We start from the raw sequence: 11,516 nt of genomic DNA on the forward strand, positions 1-11,516 counted from the left end.
GGCAATTTAGCACAGCCAGTCCACCTAACCTGCACATCTTTGGATTGTGCGGGGGTGAAACCCACGCAGACATGGGGAGAATGTGCAAACTCCACAGGGACAGTGACCCAGGGTCGGGATCGAACCCGGGTTCTCAGCGCCGTATGCAGCAGTGCTAACCACTGCGCCAAAGTGCCACCTTGCAATGAGAAACTTGATCGGAGCTTTAGCTTTCAGGAGAGCAGTGTTGCACTGGCTCCTGTGAACCATGTTAAACAAGCTTCATTACTCAAACAGTAACATACGTTCCTGGACCTCCATTTAGGAATATCAAGATCCAATCATCTGTGCCTGTACGCACTGTTAATAACACCATTATGAGTTTCCATCTGAAGGTTCATTGGAAAGCTTTTGACGTAACTGATATCCTAATGTTATCAAGCTCATGATGCAAGACCAACCTCTATTTAGTCAGCTTTGAGCGAGGTTGAGTTATTTAGTGGTGTCTCACTAAACACATGAAGAACTGAGTCTCTGCTGTTAATGAAATGAAGGAGTCTAATTAGTTTATATTTACACGTGTGAAATAACTTGCTGCAATCCACTAATGTAGCAGGGGACAGTTCACAGGTCTCGCCCTGATCTGCAGGATCAAAATGATGGGTCAGTAAACATTTGGAATTCTAATACGAACGAACTAAACTTGTTTTCACTGAAAAGGATGTTTGGAAGCGTGATTTGAGATTTTAAAATGCTACCAGAAATGGATAATTTAGCTGCAGACATGTTATTTAACTTAGACCATGAGCACAGATCAGGAGAACACAAGCCCAGTATTAAAGAGGATCAGTTAGGACAAAATAGAAGAAATTACTTTTCTTTACATGGTAAGGGATATATGAATCATAGAATCAGAATCATAGAATTTACAGTACAGAAGGAGGCCATTTGGCCCATCGAGTCTGCACCGGCCCTTGGAAAGAGCACACTATCTAAGCCCATACCTCCAACCTATCCCCACACCTCAACCCTATCCCCGTAACCCCACCTAACATTTTTTGGATGCTAAGGGCAATTTATCATGGCCAATCCACCTAACCTGCACATCTTTGGACTGTGGGAGGAAACCAGAGCACCCATAGGAAACCCATGCAAACACGGGGAGAATGTGCAGACTCTGCACAGACAGTGACCCAAGCCAGGAATCGAATCTGGGACCCTGGAGCTGTGAAGCAACTGTGCTAACAACTATGCTACCGTGCTGCCCAGGCACTATTCCTTGAGGAGGTTGTTGATGCTCTACCAACAAACATCTCTTTAAAAAGTAACTGTGTGAATATCAGATTAGGAATAGGATTGGGTGGCAATGTGGCGCAGTGGTTAGCACTGCTCCCTCATGGCAGAGGACCTAGGTTTGAATCCCGGCTCTGGGTCACTGTCCTTGTGGAGTTTGAACATTCTCCCTGTGTATGTGTGGGTCTCACCCCCACAACCCAAAGATGTGCAGGGTAGGTGGAGTGTCCACGCCAAATTGCCCCTTAATTGGGAAACAAAATTGGGTATTTTAAATTTTTAAAAATAATAAGATTAAGGATTAAAAGGAAAGTACAGATATGGATAATTGAATGCATGAGGAAATTGTTATTTACTGAACAGTTGGAATAATGTAAATATTACAACAAAAATGGGAACTGGTCAACGAGAAATCATAAAGCCTCAATAATATGGAACTGTGCTTGATTAATTTGGGTGAGAGGAGGAGGAGGAACAGGTAAAACATTGCAGGGCCTTTCCTGGGATTAAAGGGGATGGATGGGGTCCATGATGGAACAGATTATGTACTGTCTATGAAGGGATTGATGTGTGAATTGGCCATTTCAGATTCTGTAATCTCTTCGTAATGAAAATAGCTTTTAAAACACTTGCTTAAATTCCAGGAACATTTTGCTTGCCACAGAATTTTGATGAGTAAAATTGCCAATATTGATCTATTTGCCTTCCCACTATCCCCCCTTCCTCAGTGCTCAACAGTTTGGGTCTGCGTTTTTTGCTTTCTAGTTGTTTATTTTCTATAGTAGTTGCATAATCAATCATCTTAAGGCAAACACACCTACATATTCAGGTGCCATTGCCCTGTTTGAAGAAGAGCAGGAGAGTTCTCTTGGTTCTCTCGCCAGCATTTATGCCCCAAGCATAAATCCCATTGCTGTTTGTGGGGCTTTTCTATGGCAGACATCTTTATCAACGTAACAACAAGTGTACAATATAATTCATGGATGTGAAGCGCTTTCTGCTGTTTCTTCTGAGAGGTACATTAAGGTACTTTATAAATCAATTTTCTTTATTTTCCGTACTCCAGCTGGAACCAGTGTATTTGCTGAATAAATCTTTCAGCAGTTATCGGCAAGTAAATCATAGCTACAGTTTCCTCTTTTTGTTCTATTGAAAACTTGGTAAAACTGTTATTCTTGGCTTTTTTGTGCAGTGAATTATTGTTTCGATCCAAATGACTGCTAGAACAATAGTTTACTGCCCACAGACTTTTTTTTAAAATTGGTGTTCTAGTCTGAATGATCTTGTATTCAATGGTGATCACTTCTTCATTAAGCATCCTGTGCCCACTGTGCAGAGTTAAGCCTGGCTTGATTTGCTCTGAAGAAATTGCATGGTCAGCAAGCACATTAAAATGTCCTGACACCAGAGAGTGATGCTGTACACGGTCTTCTATCAGGACATATTCGTATTGCTGCAGTTTTAACAAAAAACAATTGGTTTGAAAGGACAAATTTCCCTTTTGGTGGGGGGGTTGGAAATTGGTGACAGCTTTTTGAGGAACTTTTTCATTTTAAATGATCAGAATCAGCATCCACTCCAAGATCTGGTAATTATCAGTGCAGTCTGTCAACTCTCTGTTGCAAGTATCTTCCTCTGCATCAGTGTTTCATTTTTCATCAGTCACACCAAACACCTTTCCAGGTTCTTTGAACTGATACTTAAGTTCAAGCAATTGAGAAGCTGCAGGTTGAAACATCCCTAAACCAATCTTCAGGTCAAAACCCAGAAAACATGCGGAGATGAATGTGATATTCACTTGGTCAGTCTAAGGTGGCTTGGACTTAAGGCTGGGTCTCAGAGTGGTAAGAACAGTGTGAGAGCTCACTCCAACATCCAATTCCACACTCTATTCTCCTCCTCATCCTCATGAACCAAAACAAAATGAAGGACAAGAAACAGTTAATCCCAAACTTGTTGCCAGTCAATACCAGTTGATCTTCCAGATTAAATAGCTTTGGACAACCACAGCCTACACATTTTTTTTTGAGAAAGGTAATTTCTGTAAGCCCCTCACCTTGGACTGAGGTACCATGCTGAATAACGTCCAAGATCCAGTCACTTACCCCTTCTGGAAGCCTTGCATGAAGCACATACAAGGTTGAATGCCTTCTGAAAATCAACGCAAGTAGGTTTCTCTTGAGTTTTACAACATTCCATAATCTTGAATGAAGTCTACCCTGCCCTCTACGTTTCTTAAGAGAATTGGGTTGCCAAAATAAGAAAACAACCATTTCTTCCATCATTGACGTCCTTCATTTGATGACTACTGAAACAAATGCAGCAAGGAAATTCCCCATTGAAAAAAAAAATGTCTGGACTCCAACTGAACAGTTTCCAACAAAAAATAAATGCTCAAGTTGCTGTCACAGCACAAGTGGAAGATTGCAATGCCAGGGAATGAAGCAGCCTTTTAACAATTCCAATAATGGCTGAACTTTGTTCTTGTTTCCGGACTCCAGATTGTTTTATTGGAGTTGACAGATGAAGTGCACTTAGATCATTTTTTTTGGAGGCCCCTCTGATTCCTCAGGAATTGGTATACCATGATGATCTGCTGACAAATTGTGTTTGCTCTTTTTTTCCTTTTAATATCCTTTACCTCCAGGCATCCCTCCTCTGAAGAGTGTTGATGAAATACGTTGTTAGACAAAATAGCCCACTTGTAACTTATCCAAGTCAACATTTCCCTCGTGTTAATGGGCTGCTTGACACATGGGCATCACAACAGGAGAAATAATCAAGTGGTGAAAAGGAGCAGGAATCCCAACCGAGTTTGTTTCCTTTCCCAATTTAGAAGTGCTCTGACAACTTTTTGACAACTAAGTTTGCTGACGATACGACCATAGTGGGCCAGATCTCAAACAGCGACGAGTCAGAATACAGGAGGGAGATAGAGAACCTAGTGGAGTGGTGTAGCGACAACAATCTCTCCCTCAATGCCAGCAAAACTAAAGAGCTGGTCATTGACTTCAGGAAGCAAAGTACTGTACACACCCCTGTCAGCATCAACGGGGCCAAGGTGGAGATGGTTAGCAGTTTCAAATTCCCAAGGGTGCACATCTCCAAAAATCTGTCCTGGTCCACCCACGTCGATGCTACCACCAAGAAAGCACAACAGCATCTATACTTCCTCAGGAAAGTAAGGAAATTCGGCATGTCCACATTTACCCTTACTAACTTTTACAGATGCACCATAGAAAGCATCCTATCGGGCTGCATCACAGCCTGGTATGGCAACTGCTCGGCCCAGGACCGCAAGAAACTTCAGAGAGTTGTGAACACCGCCCAGTCCATCACACGAACCTGTTTCCCATCCATTGACTCCATCTACACCTCCCGCTGCCTGAGGAAAGTGGGCAGCATAATCAAAGATCCCTCCCACCCAACTTACTCACTCTTTCAACTTCTTCCATCGGGCAGGAGATACAGAAGTCAGAGAACACACACGAACAGACTCAAAAACAGCTTCTTCCTCACTGTTACCAGACTCCTAAATGACGCTCTTATGGACTGACCTCATTAACACCACACCCTGTATGCTTCATCCGATGCTGGTACTTATGTAGTTACATTGTATATCTTGTGTTACCCTATTATGTATTTTCTTTTATTCCCTTTTCTTCCCATGTACTTAATGATCTGTTGAGCTGCTCGCAGAAAAATACTTTTCACTGTACCTCGGTACACGTGACAATAAACAAATCCAGTGCAATCCAATCCAAATAGCACTCATTATCATTGAGTCTTATCACAGAGATAAGCTCACTCAGCACAGACCTGCAACTTTCCTATTCTTTGGGCTTCAGCTCCACACTGGTTAGCATATTTACAAACTGAGCCATTGAAGTAGTTGGATTTTCACCAGCCCCACGGAGAGTGTTATACCGAATTCCTAATGTAAAAAAAAGTATCAGTCCTGAGCTCACAACCCTGGGAATGTATTGCACAAAGGAATGTAGTTTGGATGCGGACTACTGCACTAGGAACAAACATTTTCCATTCAACCTGTTTCATAATGTTTATTCCTCCAACAAATTGATAGACATCTTTTCAAAAAGATTTTAAAGAGCAGTTTAGGGAAGCATTGTGCAACAGACTGCGATCATTGAACACTTCATCTTGCAAACCTCACCAGATTCATCATTTTACATCATTAAAGGCAATTTCACATTTTTGCCAATACATTGTACCTGTTGTGGGACATGAAACTTGGGTTTATTAACATTGTACGGTTTCACAGATGTTGTACGTTACAGAGGCAACTATCACAGATTACGCATAATTGCACCTGCTACTTTTTTAAATAATAAAGTGTTTTGTATGATATGTTGTCATGGGTATACAATCCTGTTTAAAACTGCACATTTCTTTCTTTAATAAGCAAACTGTGAGCTCTAGATAAACTATTCTTGCAACCCAATTCTTGCAACTCAATGTGTAGAACGAATTATGGCTTCAGATGAGCTCATGAAGTTTGAGGAGTATCAGGGGACGTCAATTGACATTGTTTCCTTGAGCACTTTTGACCTAATGCCTCAATAAGAAGCTGGCAACTATGCGAGAATGTTCCAAAATCTTGGATTTTAGATGACGTACATTCCAGCTCCACAATTGATGGGAGAGATTCACTGAATCCCTCAAATGAGATAATAGGCAAGGTTGTCTCCCCCAACCTTTTTTCATTTCATATTCAATGGTGATATGTATGTGCTAGCTTTGAGTGTTTCTTCTCAATACTTTTCAGAGCTGATAGTGCGCTGACAGACTTAGTGCATTCTACTGTCCAGCTTCAACAATGAGTTTGCATGCGTGGTGTGATGTTACATGCACCCAGTGTTAATGCTCAATGAGGTATCTGTAAGGTATTGATTGGAAGACACACGGAGTCCTACTTGTCTGTTCCTGCTATCCTGGTGTATATCAACTTCAGCCTCATGCAGGTATACAAAAAGGAGTTGTATGGATTCCTGTGAATGGCCCATTGATGGCTATTGAAGATGAATCGGTATCAGGAGACATGTCACTGGGGACACCTGGAACTTGTTTGCATGTCTCTGGGGTTTGGAGAGGAGTTTCTCAGAGTTTTATCCCATTTAAACTGGTCTTGGGTTTCCTTTTCCATTTTTGTACCTCTACGGTGGGGTTTTGGGTGTGGGATAGTGTTAGGGTAGGGCAAATGGGATTCATTGTTTATGTAAACTGCTTGAAGTCCAGATGGACCAGATTTAAATGAATCAGCTAGCCTTTCCTAACCTTAATTTTTCTTTGCTCAGATATGTTATTTACTTTACTGCCTATGCAAAGTAATTTGTCCCTCGTGTTCACTGATGCTCCCCTGATTTAGATAGACTTCTCTTGGATTAGGTCATTTCCCATGGTGTTCACTTCCCCCTGTATTTGGTAACTTCCTCTATATATGGTAATTCTCCCCTGTGTCACATAACTAGCCATTTCAATACTGTAGCTACCAGAGCAGGTCAAAGGCTAGGGATCTTACGGCGAGTAACTCACTTCCTGACTCCCCAAAGCTTGTCCACCATCTATAAGGCACAAGTCAAGAGTGTGATAGAACACTCCCCACTTACCTAGATGAGTGCAGCTCCGACAACACTCAGGAGTTTCAATGCCATTCAGGACAAAGCAGCCTGCTTTATTGGCACCCCTTGCAAAAACATTTGGTCCCTCCCCCACTGAAAGACAGTGGCAGCCGCGTGTACCATCTACAAGATACACTGTAGGAACTCATCAAGATTCCTTAGATAGCCCCTTCCAAATCCATAACCACTACCATCTGAAAGGACGGGGGCAGCAGATCTCCCCTTGCCCTATAATGGCAACAATGTCACTTTTATACCTTGAGCATGGTTTCCACTAGCCTAATGCAGTGTAGAATGAAAACATATGGTTCTGACATCCCTGGTTATTTGTAACATTATTTTACAATGCTGTGGGATAACTATAGAGTGCAACTAACTGCTGTTAGGGCAAGTTCATATTTTCCATTGGCTCAACACCAATTCCAACATTATCAATGCCAAGGGCATGTAATGTGAAATTGCAATCCTCCATGACCAACTTCACTGCATATAGTAAGGGGTAAAATTAATGGGATGTGGAATGGAATCAGATCAGTATTCTTCCATCTCGTAAATAAAATTTTAAGGGCTTGCATTTATATAGTGCCGTTCAAGACCACAGCACATCGCAAAGCACTTTACAGCCAGTTAAGTACTTTTGAAGATTATCAACAATAATCCAATCAGAAACACAGAGTGAAATTTTCTGGATTCAGCACCTCCAAGAACAGAGGGATCATTTGGGGGTCAGGAACTTGGTTGACTAACACCAAGCTTTAGTAAGGATCTTTCACTGAGCCATGGCATTATAATCTCGCTTATGGCTTTCCCAACCTATCAGGGAGGCTGGTTGAGATAATGTAAAAGGGAGGATAATGGGACTACCACATGGATTCCAATAGCTCACCATCACTTGGATTTTTGAGGCAGCATCAACCACAGGAATGGAGGGGCAACCAAGGGAGGCTTACCCCATCTGTTGCCATCCAACTTTGAGAGCAAATGCTTAGAGAATCCAGAATCTCAGGAGGATGAGAGATGTGAAAGGCATAACACTTTGGGGTGTCAAGACCCACACGCTGACTTGAACAGCATTCTCCTGCACAATGCTCCTCGGGACAACATGACTTGCAGCTCCATTCATTTTATACAGTGCAGGCACCTCGCATTCCCATCTAAGCAGCCAACACCCTCAGCCAATTGCCCCCTCGCTCCCATGCCTCAGTCACCATCCATAAATATTGATTTCTGAACAATCGAAAGGGGTTCCCACTGACATTCAATTTTGTCCCAGTGAAACCCGGAAGAGGGTGGGATGTGGTGATCCTGACCCTACCTCACTTTCAGGGGATTAAACTCCCTGCACCTGGGTAAATTCCACCCCTCAACTAATCTGTCTGCTTTACTATTTGTGTGAGGAGTGTGGGTGGGCTGAGTAATGGCAAAGGGGATTAGAGGTGATGACGGCTCCATAATGAACACTTGAAATGCCATCGCATACAGGGCTATAGACCAAGTGCTAGAAAATGGGATTAGAACAGGTAGGTGCTTGATTTCAGCGCAGATGCAATGGGCTGAAGGGCCTCGTTTTGTGCCGCAAAACTCTGACCATGAATTTATGCGATCGGAGTGGGCGACCCATGCATGCAGTGTGTATATTCAAGTGCATCTTGGTTTGCCTATGATCAATTATCTTTTGTTCGTTGCCCCACACTCCCTCCTTCACTGAAGTTTGCCAAGTTGTCCTGGCTGTTACCCATCAGTGCAGCCTGTTCAGCCCTGCAACCAACCTTGAAACTGTTGCTTTCCGCTTCCCGGAGCTTCTGCGGTGTGGTTTGCCCATCGCAGGGATTGAGAGCCGAGGATGGGGCCAGGCAGGTACATTTACAGTGCGGTCCCGAGCTGATGGTCTCCACCGTGAACGCATCGTCCGGCCTGGCGGTGCCTTCCTGAATCCGGTGGCAGGCGTCCTGGCGCAGGGGCGTGAGAACACACTTACAGCGACAGTCCGAGCCCTCGGATACGGCTTTCACTTTGTCATAGTCCCCTAGCAACTGGAGGCGAGCGAAGAGCAAGTTAGAGAAAGAGAACATCAAACATGCTAACTGTGAAGGAAGCAGCAAAGGCGCGGTCTTGACGGCTGTGGTAACACACAGGGGCTGGGGAGGGAGGGGGCTCTGTCTAAACAGTGAGTGCCCGCTGTTTTAGGGAATGTTACTTGTTTCTGTTACTTGTGACTGTAACATTGTTGGATACAACTTTCTATCCTGAATCGAGTTAGCCAGGTGGGAAAGCCCCAGCTGTAAGTTCCTGCACAAACAATCAGACAGTTCAAATAACTTGCAAATGAACATGTTTGCAACACTGAATTGAAATTGACGAGGTGTGGGGGTTCTAAGGGACAAGAGGTGCGCGCCTTTCTCAACACAATCCGCCTCGGGAGCAATTCCCCCAATTCGAATTGCATTCGCAAGGAAAACCGAAATGAAAACGAAAGCTTGGAAGCGTCTTTGCACACATCCAGCAAGTTTACTGGTAGGCTGAAATAATAACATCTGAGGAAAAAGAGATCATTAACTCCTCATGAAATCCAGCAGCACAGACCCGTCAGCTCTGTTTTTTTGCTAGCGCTTTGTCAAAGGTGCGGGCACTTATTGCAGTTGTTTTGGTTTTGTGGTGAAGTGCTGCTTTTACCTCTGACAGGATGCTGCTGTCCTGTCTCTCCGATTCAGTTGCCGATGTCCTGGCTTCGGTTTCGCCCTTCGGTTCTTCCCAAACGATTGGCATCGGTTTGGGATTTTTCCCGGTGATGTTGGTGACCGGTAGTCCTCTGCACAGAGCGAAGCCCAAGACGAAGACAGCTCCCCACAGCATCTTCGCCGCCGGCAGAGAGGAGCACTCAGTCATTACCCAAGGCGGTGGCAGGGATTTGCCGAATGTAAGCTGGCAGCTGCCAAGGAACTGCCAGAAAGCGAACGCCGAACTCTTCCCTCCCCGCTTCCCTCGAAAAAAAATAACCAGCAGGCACAAATCTTAAATATTCCAGAGAGTGCTTTGGTTCCTTCACAGGGGGATGAGGCGGTAGGATAATCATCAGCTGTACAGATAATTCTGCATTGCCACACACACACACACCGCAGATGCCTATGTGAAGACAGCACTTCACTCCCCGGGGCACCTCGTAGCTTCCAACTGATTGAATGGACTGATGGAAGCGAGGAGGAGTCTGACTGCCAATAGTCAACAGGATGTTGGTGGAAGTGTAATAGCCTTGAGAACAAAATACAGAAACGTGGAACTTGTATCTGAAGAATCTCAGCCACAGTCCAGACCCAGCAAGGATACAGCAAAGGAAGATGAGGAAAAAATAAAGTGGGACATACTTCCATACTCTTCAAGATGGATGGACATATTTTGTGGTATAATGGCTTTCAGTTCTGTTGTTTTAGGTTCTCCTGTTTAAAATGTTTTAAAATTGATTCAGCAGGGTAGGTACATCGAAACCACTTCCTCTGTTAAACAGGAAGACGTGATCTTCAGGGTAGAGCGAAGCTTTTCAGGAGGGGAATCTTTCACACAAAGAGTAGTAAAAATCTGGAATCCTTTCCCCCGGCAGCCATTGATGTTGAAATAATTGGATCTTACAAGAGTAAGAGCATCAGATTTTCGTTGGAAAGTGTACCAAGGGCAGTGAGGTAAGGCAATTACATGGAACAGAGCCATCATCTAATTGAAATGTGGAGAAGGATTGAGGAGTTCAATGGCCTAGTCCCATCACTGCTAATTAAGACTTCTAATGGTTTTGGCGAAAATGGTACTTGAAATCATTCAGATATGTGTTGGATAATTGTCTTCTATCTGAATGTATCAGAAAAAAACGTGACATGGAGAACCTGTGTTGCCTCAGTGTCTTATCAATCAAAACTATCACGAATGCTACAAAGAAGTACATTGTAATTAAAACCAGTTCCTGAAAGCAAATTATAAGGAATTATTCATAGTTAAATTATCTTCATATAAAGCAGATCAGCACTGAAAGTATTTTCGAATAAGAATCGTACAAATGGAATGTATGTCCTGTTTGTTCTGCATTCAGATGCAAAAATGTATTGGGGGCAAAGATTTCAAGGATATGGGCAGCACGGTAGCATTGTGGTTAGCACAATTGCTTCACAGCTCCAGGGTCCCAGGTTCGAATCCCGGCTTGGGTCACTGTCTGTGCGGAGTCTGCACGTTCTCCCCGTGTCTGCGTGGGTTTCCTCCGGGTGCTCCGGTTTCCTCCCACAGTCCAAAGATGTGCAGATTAGGTGGATTGACCATGCTAAATTGCCCTTAGTGTCCAAAATTGCCCTTAGTGTTGGGTGGAGTTACTGGGTTATGGGGATAGGGTGGAGGTGTGGACCTTGAGTGGGGTGCTCTTTCCAAGAGCCGGTGCAGACTCGATGGACCGAATGGCCTCCTTCTGCACTGTAAATTCTATGAATATTGAGTCTCCTAGTCATACTGTCGGAAGTTGGCATTGAGCAGAATTTAGGGACTTCCTTCCAGAGATGAAAAGAAGATTGATCTGAGGCTGCTCTTGAGCACCTCCTCCAGGTCAATTACTTTTTTAAAAAAAATAATTAT

The 11,516-nt window shown here is 43.6% G+C and overlaps 1 protein-coding gene across 1 annotated transcript in view; it reads right to left on the bottom strand.

The window, feature by feature from the left end:
- Window positions 1–10,067, bottom strand: part of LOC119964923 (olfactomedin-like protein 2B) — a 53,699-nt gene extending 43,632 nt beyond the window's left edge. Inside the window, exons 1-2 of the mRNA XM_038795102.1 lie at window positions 9,585–10,067; window positions 8,681–8,944 (exon numbers count right to left, since the gene is read on the bottom strand). Of these exons, the coding sequence (XP_038651030.1) occupies window positions 8,681–8,944; window positions 9,585–9,797 (477 nt within the window). The 5' untranslated portion in view covers window positions 9,798–10,067. The remainder of the gene's footprint in view (window positions 1–8,680; window positions 8,945–9,584) is intronic.
- Between the last annotated feature and the right edge of the window lie 1,449 nt (window positions 10,068–11,516).

The sequence above is a fragment of the Scyliorhinus canicula genome, chromosome 4 (assembly GCF_902713615.1).
Source record: "Scyliorhinus canicula chromosome 4, sScyCan1.1, whole genome shotgun sequence".
In the NCBI taxonomy this organism is placed as follows: Eukaryota; Metazoa; Chordata; class Chondrichthyes; order Carcharhiniformes; family Scyliorhinidae; genus Scyliorhinus; species Scyliorhinus canicula.